The sequence below is a fragment of the Argiope bruennichi genome, chromosome 1 (genome assembly GCF_947563725.1).
Source record: "Argiope bruennichi chromosome 1, qqArgBrue1.1, whole genome shotgun sequence".
Taxonomy (NCBI): Eukaryota; Metazoa; Arthropoda; class Arachnida; order Araneae; family Araneidae; genus Argiope; species Argiope bruennichi.
The window spans coordinates 94,984,157-95,011,898 of record NC_079151.1 but is presented as its reverse complement, the minus strand read 5'-3'; the positions used below and the strand labels follow the sequence as shown (position 1 = coordinate 95,011,898).

General features: G+C 25.4%; 1 protein-coding gene across 3 annotated transcripts in view; it reads right to left on the bottom strand.

The window, feature by feature from the left end:
* LOC129970895 (lethal(2) giant larvae protein homolog 1-like) overlaps positions 1-26,807 on the bottom strand; it is a 33,872-nt gene extending 7,065 nt beyond the window's left edge. For 2 of the 3 annotated variants that reach the window (XM_056084496.1, XM_056084498.1), the window contains exons 1-20: positions 26,652-26,807; positions 23,038-23,138; positions 22,532-22,629; positions 22,153-22,234; positions 20,579-20,688; positions 20,363-20,506; positions 19,115-19,271; positions 18,908-19,034; positions 17,717-17,771; positions 15,960-16,114; positions 13,383-13,603; positions 10,589-10,804; positions 8,021-8,173; positions 7,735-7,910; positions 6,692-6,780; positions 6,443-6,593; positions 5,476-5,639; positions 5,002-5,118; positions 3,045-3,211; positions 1,990-2,095 (exon numbers count right to left, since the gene is read on the bottom strand). In XM_056084496.1, coding sequence (XP_055940471.1) covers positions 1,990-2,095; positions 3,045-3,211; positions 5,002-5,118; positions 5,476-5,639; positions 6,443-6,593; positions 6,692-6,780; positions 7,735-7,910; positions 8,021-8,173; positions 10,589-10,804; positions 13,383-13,603; positions 15,960-16,114; positions 17,717-17,771; positions 18,908-19,034; positions 19,115-19,271; positions 20,363-20,506; positions 20,579-20,688; positions 22,153-22,234; positions 22,532-22,629; positions 23,038-23,121 — 2,572 coding nt within the window. In that variant the 5' untranslated portion in view covers positions 23,122-23,138; positions 26,652-26,807. The remainder of the gene's footprint in view (positions 1-1,989; positions 2,096-3,044; positions 3,212-5,001; positions 5,119-5,475; positions 5,640-6,442; positions 6,594-6,691; positions 6,781-7,734; positions 7,911-8,020; positions 8,174-10,588; positions 10,805-13,382; positions 13,604-15,959; positions 16,115-17,716; positions 17,772-18,907; positions 19,035-19,114; positions 19,272-20,362; positions 20,507-20,578; positions 20,689-22,152; positions 22,235-22,531; positions 22,630-23,037; positions 23,139-26,651) is intronic. The other variant, XM_056084497.1, reaches the window with a different exon arrangement.
* Positions 26,808-27,742: the final 935 nt, after the last annotated feature.

Below are 27,742 nucleotides of genomic sequence, written 5' to 3'. Positions count from 1 at the left end.
AAGTGTTTTAAATCACTTGCTTTTATTAAATTAATATTATAAGTAAAAGTGTAAAAAAAATTCTGAAACCTAAGGCCTCAGCAAAAAAGAATATATAGATCTATATTGTAACAACATGAAGACATTTCAAGAAAAATATCATTAGTATGTATGACCCTTTTCGAATAAAACTTTATTGTATACATAAATTATTGGCGAATAAGATGTAATCATTAAAAAAGAAAGTAATTTCCAGATAAAGATTCCACCTAGTAAGTAAAATTTTAACACACAAAACTAAATTAAGTTTTTCTTAATATACTCTAGTTAAATAATTTTTATATTAAAAGAATTTTTATTCAATGTGTTATATTTTAATACAAAAACTTCTTTTTCAATAAAACAGAAGTAATCTATAGCTGTGCAACATTATTTTCTTTTAAGTATTCTATGATGGAATTTTTTTTTTAAATCTACAGTGGATATGATGACAAATTACCAACAATCATGCCAAACAAATCAAATCAGAGATATGGCAAAAACTTGCAAACTTACAATAATATTAAGAAATTATAAGATAAAATTTAAGTACAAAATATTGAGATTTTGGAATCTTACTTTGAATCTAAGAATATAAACATATAAGTAATAATTAATAAAATTAAGAATAAAAAGTAAATAAAAATAAAAGTATAGAATAGATAAATAAAAAAAATGAAATAAAAAAATTGATAATATAATAATAATATATAATTAAAAATAATCCTGTAACAGTCTAAAATTAAAATGTGAGCAATTATAACATGGTTCAAAGTATCACATTAATGTACAGTTAAATATTAATATGTAGCTGAGTTCTTGATTCCTAAATTTCCAGTCTTATGCAGTACAAGATCGAACGTATTCATAATTCTCAAATTGTTCCAAAAATTTTTCAATTTATTAGTAAGCTCCATGTTATATTTTTTTCTTCATATCCAAGATTAAGAAATGTAATTAATCCATAATGGACCGGCAAGTAATTATTCTTAATATGTGTGTGAAATTAATCACATTACTGATTCTGGATAAGAGATTTACTTTCTGTTTGACATACTTTTCTGCACTTTATTATTATTTTAGTCAAAAAATGAATCTTGATACAATTCTAAATAAACTTCTCTTTACATTTCACATAATTGTAACCTTTTAACAGTTTGAAATTCATCTTATGGGTGCATTTTAATTTTCTACGCTAAGACTAATGAGGCATGATTAAATGTCCTTTTTAATAATATTTCCATAAATTCATGATTACAGTAGACTCCCGATTATCCGCGGTGCGGATTATCCGCGCCTGCCGCACAAAGGTTTTTTTTTTTTTTTTTTTTTTTTTTGACTGATTTTTTCAAAAAGGTGCAGTTTTACAGTTATGCTTTTGTAATTACATAATACATTACAGTATTAAAACAGTACATATGTATTAATTTTTCTGTGTATCCTTGACGCCTCTCGTAAGTACAAAGCCCTTTTCTGTTTTCATTAACAAAATGGATTTTAGGTTAGTTTTGAGTGATATACTAAAATATTAAGCGTTAGTTAAACATTTCCTGCTGTTTATTTTACGTTTTATTGTACATAAAACGATTTTTCAAAGTTGGAATGACTGTTTTCTTTTTTGCTATACCCGTTTTTAGCTTTTTTCAGATTATCCGCGATTTTTGTTATCCGCGGCGGCCGCGCCACCCAATTCCGCGGATAATCGGGAGTGTACTGTAGTTTCAAATGTTTATTTTCTAACTTAACCACAAAAGAAAACATAAATAATAACAAAAAAAGACCAACAATAAGATTCTGTCTATCATCATTAGTCTAACACACATATTTTTTCAATTAAATTAACAAGTCTGACAGCAGAGATCATTTATTTCTTAATTATGTAAGCAATACAAGGAAGAGGGGAAAAAAATCTTCTGGATTGTTTTGTTCATAATAAAGTCTTTTTCTCTTCAACTGAAAAATAAAACTTACCATTTTTATTAGGAAAAGATGAAAATCCAACTTTAGATATGTGATACCCTTCAGTTAAAGTAATTTTATTTTTACAAAATGGTTTCATGCTAGGTAAGGTAAAGACCTGAAAAAAAGGGCAACATAGATAATTACTTGTAACAAAACTTAAATATATAAAAATTAAAAATTATGCATGCATTCAAAGATGAAGTTTCAGGTTGTCTCTAATAGTAAAATGACAGTTCAAAAGCAAATATCCAGTTCAGAAGTAGTCTCCCTGAAACTTCCTCGTCTGCTCTTTAAAAGTGAAATCTCGCTATTACCATCTTATTAAATTTTGAACCTTGGATAAGTCAAGATCAACATAAATTTTTAGACTTTAATTTTATTTTTATTTATTTTATTTATATTATAAAATCAATGAATTTGACATACAACTATAATACTTATAGTTGTATGAACGAACTTCAATAGTTTGATATACCAAATGTCATCTATCTAAACTGCTACATTTTTATATTATATATATATATATATATATATATATATATATATATATATATACATTGCATTTGCATGAATGAGAGCATTCAAACAAACAGATAATAAATCCATTGATAGATTCCATTCAAAGCTTTGTATGAAACTCACACCATCACTAAAAATTAATATTTTAGACCATTTCAATGCATACCTTAAGAAATAGCCACCAATCAAGATAGCTGTTGGTTGGTTTAAAGTAATGCAATTTAGAATTTCAAAATTCAGTCAGTTTTCATCTCAGAAGAGTGGAACTTTATTTGCTTACAATGTTAAATGTGTTAAAAATAATGTACTAAATATCATTAATAGGATCAAGGGACAGTATAAATATTTGAACTTCATAATATTTCCAACAATACATTTAATAACTCAAACAACATCAAATACAAATCTTTACAATATTTAAGTCATTTCTCCAACTTCAAGTATTAATCTCAAATGGTTTAGATTTAGTTATTGGGCTATGATTAAACTTGATATATTGCATAACCCAGAACCCAAACCTTCCAACTTGGCAAAGAACCCAGTACCTTGATTTGTTCTTCTGTACATATGACTACACGATGACTACCACAGAGATCTGCTGGCTTTGATCTCTGATACTGAACATCAGTAGGGTCAGGAAGGGGATATCCACGATGATCTACAATACGAATACCTAGCACAGAGGCTTGATGCTTCATTTGCACTTCCTTACCTAAAAAATATGTAATAATCAATTTAAAAATAATCTTTAACTCATCAAATTTTATTATTTTCTGTATTTCACTGTATTTATTAATTTAAAAATCAGCAATTGGTTCACTTAGTATAAGATCAAGAGAAGTTCATAACAGTAAGAAATATTTTTTTAAAAAAATTTGTATCTCTCTAATTTTCTGTTAGCTCCCATAGAATTTATGCTTTAAATTAAAGTGGAAATGATTAATCTGTAATTAATATAGTAATATTTTTTTACTGAAACAAAGCATTTTTTTTATAACATGATTATTGAAAACAGAGTCACTGAGCATTTAAACTTTATGGACACTAAAGAATGTCCTTTTAAATTTACGTAATATCTCAAGAATTTGTCAACAAAATTTTCTCAGATTCATCATGAGCAGATCGATTAATAATGTTTAATTAAAATTAAAATTAACAATATTTAATTTTAAATGCATCAAACACTAAGAAAATAAACAGAATTGTTTAAAATAATCGATCGAAAACAGGTTAAAAAAAAACTACTTAAAAAATGATGCATCCGTTGAAAAAAGTTGTCAACAATCAGAACACAATGCACATGCATGACTTTTCAACACCAGTTACGATAATGCAAATGCGTGAATTTTTCTACGCCAATTGGGGTAACGCTATGCAGATTAGAAATTTTTAATTTCCTTTATTCTGTTTTATTTTAATTCAAAAGTACTTCAGAATGAATCTGCAAGATCGATTAATTAACAATGTTTAATTTTAAATGCATCAAACATTAAGAAAATAAACAGAATTGTTTGAAATAATTGGTCGAAAAATGTTAAGCCTAACCTCATTAGTGTGGGGGAAAAACTGAAGCCTTACTCATATGGCGGTGGGGAAATGAAGATTTTTAGGCGGGAAAGTTAGTTTTTAATTAATAATTAAAATTCTAATTAAAAATTTTAAAAAAAGGGTACCCAGTTGCACATTTCTGACCTCCAAGGTATACATGTACCAAATTTGGTAGCCGTAGGTCAAACAGTCTGGTCTATAAGGTGCCAACACACACACACACACATACACACTGAGCTTTATTATAAGTTATAGATATAGATTTTATTACAATAGAAACTGTTTAATGAATCACAAGCAATGGCAACAGTGTAATTAATGCCTTGGAGTCTCGCAGCACGGCAGAGGTCCAAAACGTACCATAGTCTAGAATATATATTTTAGTTTGTAAGTTGAAGAAATGACTAAATTTAATTTCAAAAAATTTGGAAAAGGCATAAAACTCTAATGTGACAAATCTGATTTTTTGAAGTGGTTATAATAACATAAATACTATTTATGAAGGAATGATGGATTTAATGACATTTTATTGTTGTTATCTTACATTGTAGGACTGATTTTGTACATTTTTTAGGCTAATCATTATTAAAATTACGATTTACAATGAAAATTCCTCAAATATATATGTCTAAAAAATAAGAAATCAGCATGATACACATTTAAATAGTTTAACATATCAACAAAATTGACTCGATTATGACTTTCCAATTATTATTTCTATTAATTTTCTAATTAATGATGTTTTAAATATTAAATGCCTTTCTACTTTAAGGAAGTTAAAATTGTTTCAATTTTCTAAATTGAGAGTTTTAATGAAAGTAATATTTTAATTTTTTAAATAAATATTTTTATAGAAGTAAAAATAATTATAGTTATTATATGTATATAAAATAATAGGAAGCCTTTGTTACAAAACTGAGAAGAACAAATAAACAAATTATTAAAAATACAAACCTAACTGACATGTAACAGCATCAGAAGTCCTACAATCATTGGCTGGCATGGTAATGGTATAAATGTAAATGCAACCACTACTAGTACCAATCCACAATGTTGGTGTGGTGATTACATCTAAAAAATCATAATAATTAATATATCTATTAATTAAACACATTGTTTTGAAATATTAGGTTTTAACATTATTAATAATCATTAAAAAACTAGTTTTTAAAAACTTTATCTCTTATTATTCTTTTTTTTTTTTTTTTTTTTTTTTTTTTTTTGCTAGTGAATGTGTGGGTACCTTTCAATATTGCAAAGCAAGAAATTTATTTACAGAAATACAAAACAAGATATGCATATTAAAAATCTACAATCTTGAAAATCAAATAATATTTCTTATTTTCATTTCAACTAAAAAATTCAAAACACCAAGAATGTAATGTAAACTACCAATATAAAAGAGAGAGAGAGAGAGAGAAAACTTACTATTTATTATGAAACTTTGTGCAAAATATAAACACTGAACGGAATTTATGACATCACTCATATGAGATTCTCCATCAAATGATCGAAGTTCAGGTGAAATGGAACTGCCTAATGTAGGATCAGGGCTAGAGGTAAAGCTTTCACGCTTGCTACTGCTTAATGAACTAAAATTAAAAAATAAGAATTTAAACTATATAATTTAATAAGAAGAATATAAGCTGATGTAATGTCATATCAACCTAAGCTTAGTAAAATAATTTTTGTTGATTAGAATTGTAAAAAATTTTAATATAACAAAAATGCATAACAGCAAAATAGAAAAATAAATACTACTTTTTTTTTTTGTAATTTTAAAGAAACTCAATTTAAACTTTCTCTATCCATACAATATTTTCAATTCTAAACATATACTGCTTTAAAAAAAACAATATAGAAATGAATACTTGCAGACCTCACTCACTGCAAAAAAACAAATATATATATATATTATTCTTTTGTTAAGCAACTGTCTACACCCTCAATAAATATCATATAATTACATTATGTTTATATAATTTTTGTGCTATACCATCTACTATACCTTCAATAAATATGCTTTGGAGAAGGGGTTCCAAAACTTTTAAACATTATGACACACTTTTTAGAAATTGAATCTATAACGATTCACTTCATCCTTGATGTACTGAATTTTTATTTATTTTAGACATTTATAATGAAATATAATTTTTCAATGGGCAGCTTGATGAATAATTTAAGCACACTTCACATTTTTGCAAATACCTACAGTTTAGGGATCCTGCTGTAAAAAATTAGAAAATTCTTCTTTTAATTTTTCAAATTGTTTTTGATTTCAAAAATTTAATGAAGGTTGATAAAAATTAATTGAATAGCTTTTCACTAAATTTCTTACAAAATATTATAACATTCCAAAAAAGCACAAAAATGAAAAATAGAATAAAAAACATACATTTCTTCTTGCTTGTCACTACTTAAAGATTCTGTTCGTTCTTTCTTTAATGACTTGCTCTTTGTGATCTTAAGTTTACGAAATGATTCCCTAAATGACCTCCTTAAGGATTTAGTCTTTGGAGAAACATTTGCAATCACAGTGCCACTTTCTGAAAGAAAATTGCATTGGTTACTTTTAAGACAAAATAATAATATAAAAATTTTATTAATGAAAATCAACTTAAAGATAATTATAAAAAATACCTACCCAAAATATTTAAAGTATACCTCGATAAAATAGACTTCTTCTGAACAATATCGTACAAAAGAAAACCATGTGTGATCCCAACAGCTATTCTAAAAAAATAAGCAATGCATTCGGATTCTAATACATAATCAGAATTTAACAAAAATGTAAACTTTCATTAAAAAAAAGACATCTGTATAATTTTATCAGTTGCATTTATTCATAATAAAACATATTTAATAGTTACAATAAAATAAAAAAAATTTGTCAAAATAATGAAATAAAACTTGTTACAAAATACAATGCAAAAAGGAATAGGTGGCAATGTATGCAATATTCTTGTGTCACTGCATATAACTTTGCACTCATTCCATGTACAGAACTCAATTTGATATAAACAGCTTTAACAATATATATATATGAACTCCCAAATATGTCTGTTCTTAATAAGTAACGTGATATGATGGTCAACTGTAGGAAGTGGGCCCGTTTTACAACTGATTTTATATTGAACATTGTTTTGTTTAGCATGGTATAAAAGAGTGATTATATGAAATATGCAATAACTTATCTCTAACATTTTAAGTAAAAAAAAAAAAAAAAAACTCAAATTACATTTATTACAAAACATTCAATTTGAAGGCTAACAAAAATATTATTAATAAAAAACATGAAAAATATGAAATTTGTAAGAATATCCCAAAGTAGAAAAAAAAAATTCTGAAGAATAAAGTTTTTAATATAATCATGAAGTAATTATTTCTATGAAGTAATTATTTTCATTTTAACCAAAAATAAGCTTATAAAAAAATTCTAAGAATAGCAAAATTCTAATATAACTTCAAAAGAGGCTTTTTATATTATCTGCTGAACACACAGAAGTTGCCATGAAGTATACAAACAAAAGATTGTAAATAAAATTTAAATAGGAAATGACAACTACTCAATATTGTATAACTTAATAATGAATGATCATTATTTTTTATTATACACTAGTTGTCTCTGGAAATCAATTGTTTCATCTGAAATATTGATAATATCTGTTTAGAATTTTAGAAACTTACAAATTCCATTCAGCATGAAAGGCTAAAGAAGTTATAGGTGCAGGTGGTGTTAGTTGAACAACACATTGAACATGGAAGCCCTTTCGATATTTCCTTTTACCATGTTTAACAATTAAAGGTTGGGGATTGCACCAAAGACTACTGTCCCATTTATCTCCAATAGTCACATGAGTCACCTAAAAAAGGGAGATATATCCATTAAACAAACTGCAAAATGTTAATAAAGCATATAAAAATCTAATATTGAAAGCAAATTTTTAAAAAAAATTAAAAAAGAAGATATTACTATTGTTTCCTTTTCACCTTCCAGGTCTAATAATTGAAGGACTAGGACCTGACCAGCAGCTCCACCCACAATGAGAGTTTTTGAAATGTCATTCAGTACTATACTCCTGATAGCAAAACGAGGATCATCTAAATTAGAATCAAAAGTTCCAATCTGAAAAGAAAAATAAATACAAAAACTTGTTTAATAAAAGTATCTTTAAATATATTGCTTAAAGATATTCTTTCCCTTTTTAATACATTCAATCACTAGGCAGTATTTTTCTAAATTTAACATGATAATATTTATGGGTGGGCATACTATGATTAGATTGCATCCTGCAATGCATGTGGTTAAAAATCATGCAAAACAATTGACAAGGTAGATTGTATGATCTAGAAATATCTAGTTTTGCAGGTGGTTACTTCTTAGTTATTTAGTTAAAAATTAATTTAAACTTAAATATTTTCCTCGTTTTTTGGGGGTATATTATTACCTTGGGGCATTTATAGCATCTAAAAATTAACTTTTAAATGATATCAATTTCATTTCATAACAATTTTTTCCTCAATTTTAATAAATTTATTAACATATTTTCAAATATGTTTTATAAAAATATTTTTCACTTAAGAATTGTGCTTATACACACACACATTGCAATGCATTAAGCATAATATATTGCAATAAACAAATGCATTTTTTGTATGTATATGTTATTGTGATGATAGTTAAGAATACATTTTTTAAATAATATAAAAATAGATTAATTAGTCCTAAAGCATTATCATTTTACAATGTTCAAATTTCTTAATTTTTAAAAAACTTTTTTAGCAAATTTCCAAAAACTGAATAAGAATTTTAGGTATATATATATATATATATATATATATATATATATATATATATATATATATATATATTCTACAACTCTTGAAACAGATTTTAACTTGAAATTCAATAAAAAAAATTTATTTGCTTATTTTTAGTTTTATCCATTTAAATAAAATTAATATTTCATTCTAATATTACATAAGAATCCTTCAGGAGTTTTATAATTTTGGATTAAAATTAAATTACAAGGATGAAATTTGAGCTAGGAGACCATATTTCAAACTTCTAAATGTACTAATGGAAGGTCATTAATTCATAGTTTTAACGTATGCCAACTCCCAACACACAACAACTGGTTCCTGATGAGCCTAGATTGAAAGACAAACCTTAATTATAACAGGAAAAAAAGACTCATTAGACAGCTGTGATTCATACAACTTCAAGCAACCTCAGTTTAATTTAACTTTCATTTGTTTTGAAGTAGCAAAAGTGAAGATAAATGCATTATAATTCAAATGACACCCAATTGTTAGGAATGAAATATAAATACTGAAACAGAAATTTAAGGAAGTGAACTTAAGAAAGTTTAATGTTACTAGCTGATTATGTCAAACAAACTTATATAATAATAATAATAATAAAACTTTTAACCAAATTTTATTAACTGTATTGCAGCTAAATCAATCCTAGCGATTTTACAATAAAATGCAGAATCTGAAGAATAACTGAATGTTTTAGCTGAAATGTACATTTGTTTATATGAACAGGAAGGTTTGAATTACATAATGAATTTATGATGGCAAAGAAGCCTTCTGTGTAAAAATACATCTGTAAAAAGTCAATTTTTACTAACTCCTCAAATTAAAATTCAACAAATATCAAAGCAACATAAAATTTTTCCCATTAAAATAATAACTAAAAGAGCATTTCAATAATAGCTATTAATAAACAAATTTCGGTACTTTTATGTCTCCGAGGGCCGTAAAAAAATTGCCAAATGGTTGCTACTTTTTTTAATGATTTTTTTTTGGGGGGGGGGCGATTAGACTAAAATAATGTAATTATCACAAACAGCCTTTGGAATATAATGGTACTTTTCGTTTCCAAGGCCTGTAAAAAATCGGCATACTGTTGGCGATTTGGCGAAAATAATTTAACTGTCGCCAACAGCCCTTTGGAAATGGAAAAGTATCTAAATTTCAATCTGGCAAAGAATCAAACTTCATAAAAATAAAAAGCTAGATACATTTAAGTACATTATTTTAAAATCGTACTGATAATAGCTGCAAAAAAAAAAAAAAAAAATTCAAAAGCATGTATTATTAATTTATATATATATATTTTTAATTTTGTGAAAACTGCCATTTAAGATATAAAAAAACACTATGTCATTAAAAGTACCTACAAATTATTTTATTATTTATCTATTTTGGTGCACTAAACAATATCACAAATCCATGTTACAGACTGTACCATAAAAATTCAAAACTGTCTAATATTTTGACATTAAATTATCTGCCTTAAGAAGGCAAAATGAAAATTTTCATTTTATCTTCATTTTACTTTCATTTTCTTTTGTTATTTTTATCATTACAAAAGGTATCTAGGTAAAATTATATTTGCATATGCTAATTATATTTGCATTTTTAAAGACTAAGTATCCTTTTAAATATCCTAATGATTAAGTATTGCATTTTTAATGATTTCTTTAAAGATTAAGTAATACTGCAAATAAATACCAAAAAAAAAAAGCCATACCTTCCGAAAAGGAGGCCATTCTTCAACTGGTTCATCTTTCTCTTCATCTCCCTCATAGGTAACAAAGACTTGTGAAGTATGAAATGTGTACATATGCTGTAAAGAAGTACTTGTTGCATTCCATATTTTCACACTGCCATCTTCATGACCAGTGACTAGAATATTATTGACTACATTGTTATCAGCAATGACTTTGCCTCCTTTAATAGGCCACTCCTGAAAGATAACATTTATTAATGCTGTATTTATTTATAAATGCTGTTAATTAAATTGCATATTAATATCAGATTCATTTTATATTTTTTCACATGTCAAATAGAGGCAAAGATAAAAAAAATAATAATAATTTAAATAATATGAGTATAACTAGAGCAAATTAACTTCACATTTATTTCTATCCATTACCATCCAGAACAATTTTCAAACCATATATTAATTGTACTGCCTTTTTCATTTTTGAACAAATGAAAGAAGTTTTATTTTATTTATTTATTTCCCCAAAACATAACTCTAATTTGCTACTATCATATACAATTGTCAGTGCTCTGGGGAGGCTTTATACAAAGATGTATTTGTTGTTACATTAAATATTTCATTTTAATGAAATATTTTTTTAAAGGTTCAAGTACTTATTTTAAACACACAGAATGAAACTAGCTTAGAGTTTTATTATTAATATAAAACTTATTCTTATATAAAATCATTCTTACATAAAAATTAAAAAAAAGGAATAAAATTCCTGAACTTTAAATAATTTCAAAGTGATTATTCACTTCTGTTACAAAAAAATAATAATAATAATAATTTACAAGAAAGAATTTAAAATTAGATTCCATAGAAAGTTTAACTTCACAAACATAAAGTAATATTCTTAAAAATACCTTTTTTTTCTTTTGTCAGAAAGCAAAATTTATATTAAAGTTATCTAAATTATTATAATATCTTATTCCAAAATTATCTTTCTAATAAATTAAAACTTCTAAAATGAATGAGCAGAATAATGTGTAAGATGCAAAAGAACAAACTCATAAATTACAGCATATTTCAATCACTGTTTCAGTAAATGATATCTATAAATAATAAAGACTAATTTGTATGTGTGTTTGTGCATGCTACAGCCCGACCATTAAAAAAAAAACTACCAAATTTGGCGCATGTATACTTTGGAAGGTGGGAATGTGTAACTCGAAGTGATTTTTTTGAAATCTTAGTCAGAATTTTAATTAATTAAAAATTAAGCTGAATTTCAGCATTTTTCCACTGTAACATCCAAAAATATTAGTGCACAAAAGTGAATATTACACTGTTTTAAAATTCAAAATTAATAATCATGTAAATTTTTGCTGACTTTACTTTTTTTTTCTTTCCTAATTTTCAACAACATTATATTGCTACTCTAAAGTTCCAACTGCTTTCATTATTTCAGCAATAATCTGATCACATGATTTTCTTTCATTGTTGAAAGCTAAAGAAGGATTTTGCTTAATATTTGTTTAGCTTAGGACATGGATAAAAAAAGTGAAGTCACAAGAACATAATGTCATGGAGCTAATTCTACTTTAAAAAACTTCATGTAGATGAATGGAGGTTACGTAGGATACTTAAGATAACACAATTTTAACACCTGGAAAATTTCATAACACGGATATGAAGTTATATCTAAATGATTTAACTAAAAGGAAATATAGCAACATCCTGGCAAACCAGCAGATTGCTAAAAGCAATTAGTATGAAATGAAACATATTTAACAAAGCAATCAATGAATTTATTATTATTCAATTTATAAACATAAAGCGATTATAATGCAAACATATCAATATAAGAATATAGATGAAGTCAGGAATTTTGGAAAGGTATGAATATCAGTGTTAAAATACTTGATATGTAAAATTCTTGCATCAAACAAAGAAATCAACGAATTTATTATTATTCAATTTATAAACATAAAGTGATTATAATGCAAACATATCAATATAAGAATATATATGAAGTCAGGCATTTTGGAAAGATATGAATATCAGTGTTAAAATATTTTATATGTAAAATTCTTGCATCAATCAGAAAATATTTTTTTAAAAAAAAAGCCTTATACATCCCTCTTTCTCTATAATACAATAAAATGATTAAAAGTTCTACAACTTATAGTGGAAGAATAAATACAAATAAAACCTGTTTAATTTGATGTTTCCCACAAAGTAATTTCTCTTATTATTAATTATCCTACAAAGCAAATACCCAAAATTGCAACTATGTAATTTTATTATCATTCAAACAAAAATGTAAATGAAAAGTGCAAGCCACCTTTTGTTTATTCTCAAACACTTTGTTGCAGCACTTGTTTAGAACTTAAGAATGGCTGTATAAATGTTCATCTGTGAGCTGGTGCATTATTGTGATAGAATGCCCAAATTTTGGCCTTCCAAAAATTTGATAACTTATATATCACTAATCATGCAAATGTTTACAATTTTTAATGTTTTTTTAAAGGAATTTTTAATGAATAGTCTCTTGGTAGTTGAAAATATCTCATCATCTTTTCCCTGAGACAGTAAATTGTGAATGTCTGAAAACACGAAATATAAGCTTGAGTTGTATATAGTTAAATCAGTCTGTCACAAGATTCTCTTCTATTATTCAGAGAAAAATGGCATGATTCACTTATGTCTGGAATGGATTTTAAAAGTTCCAGTACCTTTTGATTATAGTAGAATAAAACTATATTTACAATGTTAAAGTAAATGTAAATTATAGTATATTATAATAAGCAAAAAATAGATTAAAAAATATAATTACATTTTCAGAGATTTCCTTAGATGTTTCTTCTTGACAACTAGTTTTAAGTAGTTTCCACATGTCCTTGTGGACATCTACAACATACTGGAAACCAGTTATAGGTGAAGCATGTGGAATTTCTAAGTATGGATATTTAAAAGGTAACCAAGATTCAGATTCTAAATCTAATGCAATAAGCTCTTCTTCCAATAATATAATAAGTGCACAAGGGTTATCAAATTCTGCAAGAAAAAATAAACATATTTTCTTGTGTTATGAAAGATAAATCACACTTGTGAAAACAAATTATTTCTTGAACTTATTGAATGTTTGAATTTAACAAGAAATTATTGTGTTACATAATAGAACAAAATGTACAAAAAAATATAATTAAACATTCCTAATTTAGAGTAATGTGCAGTTAAAGCTTGTTAATACATTGGTAACAAAACCCATAAATAAACACTAAAACTACAGGAATTTCAAATAAAAACTAGTTCAAAAATGTTTTAAAGTAGGCATTCTGCATGACAATACAGAAAATTGAACACAAAAAATTATCAACGAGTAATAAAAATTATAATTTCAATAGAATTGAAAAAAAATTTTAATGTTATTTATCATACAGATGTTGCTATATTCGATGAATCGACAGAATCCAATACATTGCATGCTTAAAATATTGTATTGAAACAGTTAGTGTAACAAATACAGTGTCAATTGACCTGAAATTTTAAACCATGAGTTGCATCACAGCCACATTGTGCAACTATTAATATGTTTTCTAATGAACATTTAATAATTGCTTCACTTCCCACATCTCTTAATAATTTGCCTGTTTGTGCAAACTCAATTGTTTGCTTATTCTTTTCTCCCTTGCAATAGAAATCTGTTATTACAATAATAGATTTGTGATCTATTATAAAATTTGATTTTATAATAGATAGTGAAAATAATATCTATGTCCAAAATGGTTAATGAAATAATCAATAATTAGCCAATAAACAATGAAATTATTATTTCTATTATATATTAAAAATTTCTTATATTGACTATCATAGCTATGCTATATGGCACCTCCTAGTGGAAATTTTTAAACATCTTTTTGATGATTCCTTTAATAAATCTGGTATTCAGTAACATGTCCAGTTCTAAATAGAAGAAATTTAATCATTTATAGGCTAATGTTCACAAATGAGAAAACTGAAAAATAAAATTTTCTTTACACTGATTTGAAAAAGAAAATGTTTACTTATAATTGATGTTTACTTATAATTCAAAATGTGTGTATACAAAAATTCATAAAAATAATCCTTTTTAATTTAAAAAAAAAAGATACAATATTTAAATAGACTTAACTAGATTTGTTAGACTTAATTAAAAAAGGTCTGCATCACTAATAAGATCTAAGATATAATTCATTAAACTTCTTCTACATTACTTCATGGAAACAATGATCAGTTATTAGTTTCTAGTCTAATAACTAGTTTCTCTTATTAGAATTCTTGGAAAGAACTACCTTAAATGAGGCAAAATAATAATAATAATAATTTGAGGTAGTATTCTGAGGTATTGATAAATCAATCAATATTTATATACTATTAGAATTACTCTTCAATTATTATTTTTTCTAATTATTGTTTTCATTTTTTCAAGCTAACTAAAAATCCAATGTTATATGCCCAGAAGTTTCTTAAAGGTATTTTACTAATTAACAAAAAATATTATAATGCACAAAAAAGTTTATAAACAACCAAATCTAATTCACAGATGTAACTCTATCATAGATGGATTTCATCAGTTGGATAAATTATTGAACATCACAGTTTTTCAATAAGAAATGAAAGTGTAATTTCTTTGAAAATGTACTAAAGATGTCTCTAGATACTATTACTCTCTTGATGGCTATTACATGCAGTAATCCAGAAAAAAAAAAAAAAAAAAAAAAGATGCCCAACTCACTCAACTTTAACTTCTTAAAGAAGTTAGACCCTTTTAGAAATTAGGACAATAAAGGATAAATAAATTAGGATCAGAACTTAACAGTCATTAAGAGAAGAATCATTATCTTACAGCAACAAATGGAGGTAAATGCACACAATGTGTAAAAAAAATAAGACTGCAATGTAATAAGTGCAACAAAAAAAATTCTTTTGAAAGTTTTACATAATACCATGTGAAGCAGTTATAACTTTTCAGTACTTTTTTGTGCAAATATAAATTTAAATTTATAAATTTTCAATTAAATTCATATCTCTCTACAAATATAAATTTTTCATTGCTCTCAGTTTAATCACCATAATATTCAATTTTTATAACTATTGTGAAGAACTTTGTCAAAATCAGAAGCTTTGTTCCTAATTAGAAGTATCATAAAAATTATACATAAACATTTAAAAAAATATTAATGATTAATTTTCTTATACTAAAGCATAATAAAAAAAAATTAACCAAAAAGTAATTAAACATAAACCTAGATTTAAATTCAGCCTGTACAGAATTATTTATGATCATCTTATATGTAAAACATTCTTGTAATGAGCAATTATAAAAAAAATTACATGTCATTTAAATTCTAATAAACTCCAATTGAATTACCTGATTCATTAAATACATCAGAAATTGTAAAAAAGTCTATCACTTTTGAAGTCAAATCAAGAACTTCATGTCTATCTCCACACATGATTGTCAGAGTAAATTTATCTCCATAGCTTGATCTTGGCATGCCCCCAGAAAATATTATAAAATCATCTCTAAAATATCAAATAAAACCATATCATATAAAATAGGTAATAACAATACTGAAATATAATTGCAAAATCATATAAAGATGATAAATTCGAGAAAAAAAATTATAATTATAACTAGTATTTACATGAATTTAAATGAAGAATCAAATATTCCTCTTATGGCAAATATGGTTTATAAACATTTATATTTATAACAAATAAAATTGTTACATGTGTAAAATAGCAAGAAAATTATAGAAAAACTTAGTTTTAAGCTTTCCTTCCTTAAAAGTCATGATCTGAGGTTGATTAACTTATGAATTTTATCTATTTATTCTTTTATGAGTTCATATATTCTTTCCATCAATTTTCTTCGTTTCCATATATTCTCATTCTCTTTTTCTATCTGTTCTCACTTAATTCTATATATTCTCTCTTTCTTTAACATTTTTTATATATAAAAATTGCTTATGCACTTAAATTTTTTTTCATCTTAATAATATTCATGCATATATTTTGCATTTAAAAAGTATAATGCAATATTTTTTACTAGGTATTAAAAAATTTTGTTATTTCAATATTAAAAAATTTTGTTATTTCAATACTTCTTATATTTAATTTCAATTAGATCAATTAGATATAACATCATGCCCATGATTCCATCACACTGTTAGACAATTAAAGCCATGTTATTTTAATAATATATGCACTGCTAATTTTGAAAATGAACTTTTCTTATTAAGAACATTTTCATAACATCGAGGCAGTATTAAAAACATAAATGTACAGTTCATTTATTTTCGAAATATCATAATACTGCAATTTTACTTTCTCATTCATCTTGTAAACTACAGATATTAAACAGAATCTTTAGCTTTTAACAAACGAAGAAAATATTTTATAGTTAAAGAAAATATTGATTAATAATTTGATGAAAGATTGAAAAATAATTAGAATTTCAGATGCAACAATGTTCAATAGTTTGAAAATAGACAATTTTTTTAAAACCATTAAAGTTCAGAAAAAATGTGCATGATTATTAAATTGATATCATTAAAAAATTAATTTCTGAAATGTTGAAATTATGTAATATTTAATTTTTGTGCAATAGTATTTTCAGATATTATCGAAAAACATCAAAATTCAGCATAATTTTAAATTAATTAAAATAATAATAATTTTTTTAATCACTTTAAAGTATATATATATGCTAAATTTAGAAACTATAGGTCAAACAATCTGGCCCATAGAACATTAGCACTATAATGATAATCAATTATCTTTACATTATCAATAGTGAAGATAATTAAATTATAATAATAATAATAAATTAATTAATATACCAGTAAAAAAATGAGTAGTAAAATAATAAGAACAATTTTTGCCATTATAAGAATTTATGTAAAATAAACAGTGCTCAATTTACAATAATAAGCAAAACTAATATACCAGTAAAAATATGCATAGCAGAATAATAAGATACAAGACTTTAGAATCCACATAACTTAATAGTTAAGAGAAAACAATAGCTTGCACTTCAATTAAAATTTTACCATACAAGAAAAATTGCTAGAAGGTAATACTAAATCAATAAAAAAATTAACTTATATCAAAAGAATTACTTACCCTCCTTTAACTGATTTCCACAACAGTTTTTCAATAGATTTACAAGCAAATGGACCTAGAATGATGAGAACAGTAATCTTCAAGAAAAGTAATTTTAAAAAGCACACAAAAACATATGTACAGTTTATGAATATTCAAAGTTATTTAATAATAACACTAATTAACTTCGTGCTGAAATATCATTATACTGAACATCATAAGAATAAAAAGTAATTGAGTAATTAAAACAATCTTTTACCTAATAGAACAGAAAAATTTTAAATTTGGAGCAAAAGTTCTTAACTTTTCTAAAATCCAAAATAGAATCATGGATATTTTACTTAGCCTAAAAGTTGCATGGTTTATAAAAAAAAATATAAAAACTCTTTTAAACACCTGCTACTTTAGAATTTTATCAAATTAATGAAAATATAAAGGAAAGCATGCAAAAAAATAAAACATTATAAGAATTCTTTAAAACATCAATAATTATTTAGTTAATATACCAATTATTTAATATACTTATTTTTAATTAAATACATAAATAAATTAACAGAAGCAAATGTAGTATGGAATTTTCATAAGCAATTTAATGCATTAGAAAGAAATTATAAATGCACAATAAACAGCAAAACAAAAACTACAATAAAGCCCATAAATTCAGCTAAAATTTTAATTGCAGTGGAAAATTTTAAATAATCTCAAAAATAATTTCCAAATAATATGACTGTTTTTCTAAAAGAAATTTCTGTTATACAAATATGCACAAAACAAACAAAGCAAATGTAACTATTATAAAAAAGAGATTAAATTGAATTATTAAACACTATCTTACTATAATACTTTTGTAATTAAAGGCCATTATTTTTATAAAAGCTATTACAATCAATTCATAATGTATTAATAATGTGTGTGCATGTGTATTTCTTTGCTATTACTATCAATGTAAATACCCATGTATTTATATGAATATAATATCTACATTGGCATGAAATATATTACTACATAATTCATATACTGAATGTAAAATAAAGTAAAACAAAAGAGAGATAAATATATGAATATTTTGTCCCTTTTTATTATAAAAGAAAAAATAACTATTTGCATAATGCATTTTAAATGAAATATTTTGTTTATTATATGTAAAAAAATTTTACAATACAGGAAAGACAAAGGTAGTAAATAAGGGTTTAAAAACTCTAATCAATTTACCATATGGTGTCATAGGAACTTCAGCTGGTTTAGATGAATCTTCTGTATTCCAAACAACATAACTTCCATCAGTGTGTGAACTCATAAATTTAATGCCCTGGTGTTGCCATGCTATTGACTCCAAGCTCTAAACAAAAATATAATTAAATTTCTTTTAATTCTTCAATAACCATTTTGGAAATAAAAATAGTCTCAGCTTTTACTTACTTGACTGCTGATGAAAGTGCTAATGACAACTAATTTTTTGATATCCCACAAGGCAATTAATCCTTGTTGATAACCAATCAAAAGGCAATCTGGGTTTCCAGGTTGTAATGATATAATTTTTACAGAACCTTGTTTCAATTTTTTATCATCAGGAATGCTAAAAAGAATAAAATATATGGACATAATTCTTTTTCAGACAAAGAAATGTGTTTTTAAATCACAATAACTGATATGTGATGTACAAAACAAAAATTTCATATAACTATAATGGATGAATTTATAGAAAACAAGAAATTATAACAAAAGTTATTTGACATCAAGATAGCAATAAAATTGAATAAATGAAAAAAAATTAAAGTACAATATTGTACCATAAGTTTTATAATACAGTGATGAGTAGGTCAGGAAAACTCTAAAGAACTTTTTAAGGCACTAGTAGAATTGTAGACAAGTTTCATCCAAGAATCATTAGAAAGCAAGCCATTTGATCTTAGTTCTCAAAATGATATATATTTTAATAAAAATTAAAGCAGGGAAAAAAGCATTGCTTAAGTATGTAGGATGATTACTGAAAATCAATACAACACAAATGGGACTTTTTTTTAAATTAATATATTTTAAATTCTCTGCATTTTAACATCTCAGATACAAATCTGAATCCAAAGCAAAAGAAATGTCAAGAAATTTGAAACTTTACAAAAAATGTACTCGTATACAATCAAAGAAATTTTATACCAACCATTTGTAATAAAATATACATTAAAATAATTTATAAATATAAGAATTCAGTAACTTCAGGAAACAAATTTTTATCTTAGCCGTAATTTCAAAATGAAGTCGGATACTTTTCTGTAGCTTAATGACCTTCAGATAATAAATTTGTGACTTCAAAATTTTTATTTAAAATCAATTGTAAATGAAAGGCAAACATTTCATTTAGAAACTCCAATTTCTTTTCCTCTAGAATTAATTTCAATATTGCTTCCACAATTAATTTCAAAATTTGTCAGGGGGAGGGAAACCTAGAAATTAAAATTTCCTCATACAGTTTACTTCCCTTTCAAGAACATAAAATCACTATTTTATTCCATTAAAATTTCACAGCAGTTCTTCAAAATTAGTTTAAAGATACATGCATTAAAATTGTCCAAAGATTTAGAAGAAAATCCATGAAATGATCCCTAATTTTATTTCTCTATAAAATATTTAAATAATTAATTATTATTATTCTAACACCACATAACTTACTTTTGAACAACAACATCTTGATATATCACACTCTCAGCCATTTCAAAAGACTCTACATTTAATGTGTAAATGTTTCCACACATTGTGCCCAAGTACAGAATATCAGAGGTAGAATTCAATAAAATTGCTGTAATCTTCTTTGTTCTGAAAATGTAAATTATACATTAATGAAAGAAATTAACAATAAATGATTAAAAGAAAACTAATTCAACTTACAGTCCTGTGAGAACAAAAGACTTTATTTCCTCCAAACACCAAATGCCATTTCTTTCATTCAACTCCCATAAATGAAGGCTATTATCTGTACATAAACTTATAAGGCGAGCCTGTAGAAAAGAATATATCAAGCTCAATACTAAATTATGAGGTTTAAAAACATATTTCTATCAAGGGATTTCAAATAACCAGATTCAAAACTGAGCAAGAAACAAAACATTAGTGGTGTTTTTATTAGATTAAAAGATAAATTAAAATCAGGTAAAACATCAAATAAACATATCATCAGTACAATATGAATTCACTTTAAATTCAAAATAGTGAGACAATGATTTAACAAATTAAAAGAAATACATCTAATTATGTATAGATATGTAAAACATATCTATATTATGTATACTTTTGGTAATCTTGCCACCACTATCATTGATTCATATTTTGCTGTTACACTAATAGCTTAGGAATATCACCCTGCCATGAATGACTTCATTCAATAGTTTTGCTAGATAGAAAGTACTGGAAGTGAGTGTTCATCTTGAGAATTATCTGCATCAGTGTAGTCTTATGTTTACACACAAATATTCTCTTCAACACTAGTCTATCTCGGTCTCTCAATTTATCCAGTGTTTTGCTTCATAGAGAACATTTTTCTCAAGTTTGTCATGAAACTTGAGATGATGGTTCATTGAATACTCATAAAGCCAGATATAATAGCTACAGTGGCTCTAGTGTCAATTACTAACTCAGTATCTCAACTGCTAATTAGTTAGCTAATAACTCTATAGAGAAAGAATAACCAGATCAAAACAGAATATATAACATGTTGATACATTTGTGAATCCATTCTTCCAGTTAAAATTTAATCAATGCAAAAATGCATTGATTAAAAACAGAAAATGCCCAATTTAAAAGAAGCATAATATTATTTATTATTCAGCTTTTATGTAGTTGCTTATGATAGAACCCCCAAACAAAGCATAACACAAAATCAAAACAATAAAAAAAAATTTTAAAGCAAAGTGTATTAAAATTTAACAGAATTCATCATTTAGGAATTAAGGAAAGAAGTTAACAGGAAATAATAGCCTAATTTTTATTTATTTATTCATGATGAGGCAAAATATTTAATATTTACCAGTTATTAAAAATCCTTCTTTAAGACCATGAACACCATATACAGAAAAGAAAGAAAATAAGTAGAAAAAAGGAAGGGTGGAAATGCATTTCAGAGCTTTTAATAGTTTCAAAAGAGGATTTTTTCCTAAATATAGCTGAGCAAGCATTTATTTAGTAGCATGATTTCTCTGTGATATTTTGGCTTAATAATAGACAGTCGCAGTTAAACAAATTAAATCTTGAGAGGGTTGTGAAAGCCACAACTCTGAGTAACTTAGAAGTTGAATTTAAAGAATTCAAAATATATATTCAATTGAAAATAAAATAAGCAGTTTTAAGAAAGAAAATAAACTGAAATTGATATTATGTTATACATATATAGAGAGAGAGAGAATTTTACTTTACAGTTGCCAATAAAAAGGATTTAGAAACACCAAAGAAAAAAAAAGACTCATTACCTTTTTAGGGATGAATATAAGACTTGAAATAGATATTCTCTGTCTGAGTTCTGCACAAAACTGCACTCCAGGAGCACCATAACTAATAAAAATTAAGGAAGCTGTTTTTTAGAAATATTCTTTCTTTAATTGATTTTATTTATTATGGCTATATTTATCTCTATGAATTACTGTGGACTATCTACTTATCAACAATGAACAATGAATTAACATGCAACCTTTCATAAAGTAAAGAATCAAATTACACACTTATGATTTTTAATCATAAAGCAAGTGCTTTGGTCCAGTAAGATTTCAGTAAAATTTTATTATAGATAATAGAAATATACTAGTTTTACTAAAAAAATGGAGGAAAATAAGTTTATGAAATTAAGGATACATTCGTATTAAACCATGATGAGTCCCAATCGCCATGAAACACAAATCTGGATCCCATGCTAATGTAGTAGGTTTGTAGGGAAATCCAAGAGTAGCAATCTAAAAAATATGTTTTATCTATATAAAAATGTTATAAGAATAAGAGACAACCGCAATATCTTAACTTCATAGAATAAATTTTTTTAAAAAGGAGCAAAGTTGTACAACCAAAAAAAAAAAAAAAATTACATTCCCTGGCAAACATTTAAACATGAAATGCCATATGAAGTATTTAATCAAAATCTTCATTTCTATTGAGAAAGTTATCAAGAATTTAAGTATTCTTTAGAATCAAAAGACTTTTAAAATTTATCTATTGTTATTATTTTGCATTTTTTTTAAAATTTCATTACAAGTATTCCTTTAAGCAATCAAGAAAATATCACATACAATTAATATAAATATATAAATCAATATACATTATTAGCAGTAAAAATAAGAAATTTCAGACACTATAAAGATTCTTGCCTTTGAAAATGTAAAAAGATCTTCAACAGATTTTGCAATTTCAGTATTTGATTGTTGATTCTTATTTGCTTTAAACTTGAACATTATTATATTCTTGAAAACTGAAAGAAAAGATAAAATTATAGAATTTAGGGATATACACTTGACATTTTATTTCAAATTGCATGTTACATAAATTAAAATAAACTGTGACAAGTAAAATGATATGAAATCATGTAAAAATGCTTTCAAGCAACATAGGTCCCAAATAAAACAGCTATCTAGCTACAAGAATGTTACAAATTTATGCTGATTCAGTCATTAAAAACAATTAATATATATTTATTTTATAAATGTAAATTTTTATAAATGCAAATATCAATTTTAGAAGTTTACTCATTTTCATGTAACTTCTAATGCATTGTTATTTAAATTATTATCAAATTATTCTTCATTGTTACATATATATATATATATATATATATATATATATATATATATACATACAAAAGTATTAGAATCAAGTTAATAGGAAAAACAAAAATCAAATAAAAATTAAACCAAAAAAAATATTAAAAAAAAGAATCCGGCCTGAAGACTTTTTCAAGGGTGTCACCCTCAGGCAGGGATTCAAATAAAGGGATTTTTTCTGTGAGGACATACAGACTTTGTCCAATAATGATTCCTCGTGGCCCGAAAATCCCCTGAAATTATGCTCAAGAGATATACCATTTTAACAGAAAGGAAATACAAAATAACAAATTAGAAAAAAAGAACCACAACAAAGTAAAAATACAATAAAAACAATAACAATAAAAACAAAAACAGCATTAAAATTAAAATTAAAATTAAAAACGAAAACGCCAGAACATACCATCCAACAGTCAAGGAAACTTTAAACAATCGATTGTGATTTCCTGTTTTTAAAAAAGTTAACGGTAAATTATGTAAACAGAGGTAGGCACCCAGCGCCATATATATATATATAGTAAAATTAATTAACTTGGATTACACCAATAAACAATTTATTTGCAAATAAGTATATTCTGTATAAAGTTGCTACCATTTACTCTTTCCCAACAAATGCAAAAAAGATTCAATTAACCACCACAACAATAATTAACTGTAAAACAGCAAAGTACATTTCAGTCAATACAATAATTTGTTAATGCCATGATTTTGCATAATGTAATACTTTTTAAAATTCTTATTTCTTCAAATATTAAAAAATTATTAATAAATTTACAGTTATAATGTATGTAATCAAAATATTTTGAAATGCAATTAATTATATGAATTATTATAAAAAATATTTTGAAAGGCCTATTTATAGATATGTCTTACACATTTTTATAGCTAATCCCAACAGTTATAATATTTAGAAATATCCAGTTTGCTGTTACAACTAAAAAGGACATTCATATTTATTGTCATTATTGATAACTTTTGATAGTTACTTATTTCCATGTAAATACACTTAATAGTTTAAATATTAAGTTATATAATTAAATTATATTTAGAACAAGCTTATTTCTAGTCTTTTTTCATTATTTTTTTAAAAGATTCAGTCAGCAATTCTAATATTAAAATATCATAAAACAGGATAGCACTGCAATTCTGATTTTAGTAATTTTTGCTGAATACATTAATTCCCAACACCTTCTTCAAACTTTAAGAGAAAAAAAGTAATGAAATTCTAATTATAATAATTTCAATAATAACTGCAACCTGGTGTATTTTCTTTGGATGCTTCTGTGGTTACTTATTTTCTTGTAAATAAGTTTATGTACAGTTACATATGAGTTATTATTTTTTTTCTAGAAAAGCAAACTAATATCTTTTATGTTACTTACAAATGATATTTTTTAATTATAAATGTTATTTTTATTACATATGTTTCATTTTAAAAGTTTTTATTACATATGTTTCATCAAAATAGTTTAATGTATATTATTATCTATGACAATGCCTTCTGTATTGGATGCAACTTTTTCTTATTTTCAGCAAATGTTAAAAAGGAGGTTTATCAATCATTCATCATAAATAGCAAGTATCAAATTCATTGAAAATATCAATTTCATCTATCAATATATTAATTTCATTAAACTCAGGATTTAGCAGTTGAATTAATTTAAATTGATGCATCAAAGAACTGATCATATAGAAAAAAGAGTACTCTTTTCCTTACATAATCATACCAATACACATCAAACAGGCAAAATCTTACCACAATATTTTGTAGAAGGCATTCTGACTGATTAAGGTACTCTGGGTAACTGAGTAAATAAAACATTCTGAGCTTTTTTTTTTTTTTTTTAAGATTAATAATAATTTATTTAGCATTCTACAGGTACAAGCAAGTAATTTATTACTCTACTAAAATAAAGTTTAAAAACATTTAGTTGAAATTAATATTAGCATATAGGCTTGTAATAATTATTATAAAGGGGAAAAATACATTTTATAAAGGGTAAAAATTCAGAATAACACAAAACCTAAGAAGCAATTACACACCTTGTGAATTTGTTTCCAAATTATATTATTTGTATAAGAATAAAACATTTGAATTTTTGGTGTACTTAAATTTGTACAAAAAATGGAAATGAAATGGGCTTTAAAAAAATCCTTATCAAACGATTACACAACGTCAATTCATTAATAAATTTCAGCAACCAGGTACCTTTATTTAAAGCATTAAGAATAACAGTGGACCAATCAATTTTTATTTTTAAATAGAGCTAGACATCAAACTGAACTGGAGAGCCTGCTGTCTTTTAAACGGAATGTGGATTTAAAAAAGTTCATTATTTTGCATTAGATAGAAATATTAAATAGTTTATTTCAGATATTCATGTAATAAGATATCTAGTTTATTAAGGGGGAAATATTTATCCATTTTAGTTCGCAATACCTCACTTCAGACAACTGAAATTCTTAATTAATATCATATGTTTGATTATTGCAACAAGAAAACACCAGAAATGTTTTATATATATTTTAGTGATAACAAAATGGCAATCCTTCTTAAGAATAGCTCTTCTTCTATATATAAGTAACATACCTACAAACTTTTTAAAACATCTGCATTTAATCATAATTATATTTTACAAAGATTCTAAACTAAATTACATGAAACAATAATAAACATAATTTTTGATTTAATCTCTTAATTTTACACTCAATATGTGAGAATAATTTTCATTATTATTTTTAAAATGTATCTTTATTTAGTCTTTGTTTTATTCTCATTTCAAATTTCTTTGCGAAATACAAAAATTCAATTTTTTTTTTTTTTTACCTGACAGAAGCACATAATTAATCAAACCGTATAATTTCTAATCGAATCCAAACCATTGAGATATTTATTAAATTTCTTCAAAAGTAAAAAGTGAAATTGTCATGCCCATAGAATAATATCCCATCAAAATACAATAAAAGTTCAATGGCCTTATAAAATTTTATAATATCATATATCAATATAAAAATAAATTTAATTTTCTGCTTAAATTTACCCCATTTCAAACTTCATCAAAAGCAGCCATTTAATCATAAGAACAATGTTTACTTTAATCCCACGACAGATGAAATAAAATTTTAAAATAATAAACACGGATTTTGACAAAAACAATCCTTACTCAAATATTTACTTCGTTATTCAGAAAAATAAGTCACTGTGCTTAGTAATCATTTTTTTCTTTCATAGCCAATAACTGTTAAGGAATTTCCCATTTTTTTATTTACAAACATATAAATACAAAACAGCAAAACAATAACACTTAGGAGCCGACGACCGAAACAGCTACGGTCGCAGTAGGGAATAAATTTCCAAGAAATGTAGAATTTCTATTATGCGAACATCTACAAAGTCAATCATAACCGAAACAATTATTTTGAGATCAGTTTCAGCAAAAATAAAGGAAATCTTTAAATATAACAAGAAATATTTGTTATATTTTAAAATTTAACAAATATGCTGCTCTTTTTTCTTTGATAAAATAATTCTATAATAAAATATATTCTTTTTCCTTATTTCTTTTTCTTAGTTTTTGTAAAATGTTAAACTTTCCCTAACTTATTTTACATCGTTTGCTGTTTACTTTGAATTTGAGTTCACGCGTTGAGTTTCACAGAAGTTTTTTTGATATTTTTTTAACCATAACTCTTTCGCATAAGAGGATGACAGCCTTTTCTGCTATAAATCCCAATTTATGCATTTCAGTAATAATAATAAGAGTTAGTAAGTTACTAATAACTCTTTTTGGGCATGCTGCTAATAGCCCAAAGATAACAATGGGCAGAAAATGAAACTCCCTAATATTTATTACCTATATGTAAACATAGGCATATGTTTTAGGCGAATTGAAATGCGCGAGGATAGAACCTGGGACCTTGTGGTTCGCAGTCCAGTAACATAACCATTATTCAAAAGAAATTGCCCGTGCAACGTAGTTGTTAACTGACTTATATGCTATTTACCCCAGACTCTCCCTCCAGTGAGTCGGAGGTGAGACGAACTATATAGCTGTTGAGTGGTGATGTACTTTAGCTGTTGTCTAATGGGCCCCTACCCAGTTGAGTAGCGCCAAGCATTAGGGCGAGCGTGTGTGTGGGTGAGTGGTTGCTGATGCTGCGTCGAGTCTGACGACTTTGGGTTGTTGCAGCCTTTTTGAGTTGCTGCGTCAAGTGAATCTAACGACTTTGAGTTGCTGCGTCAAGTGAGTCTGAC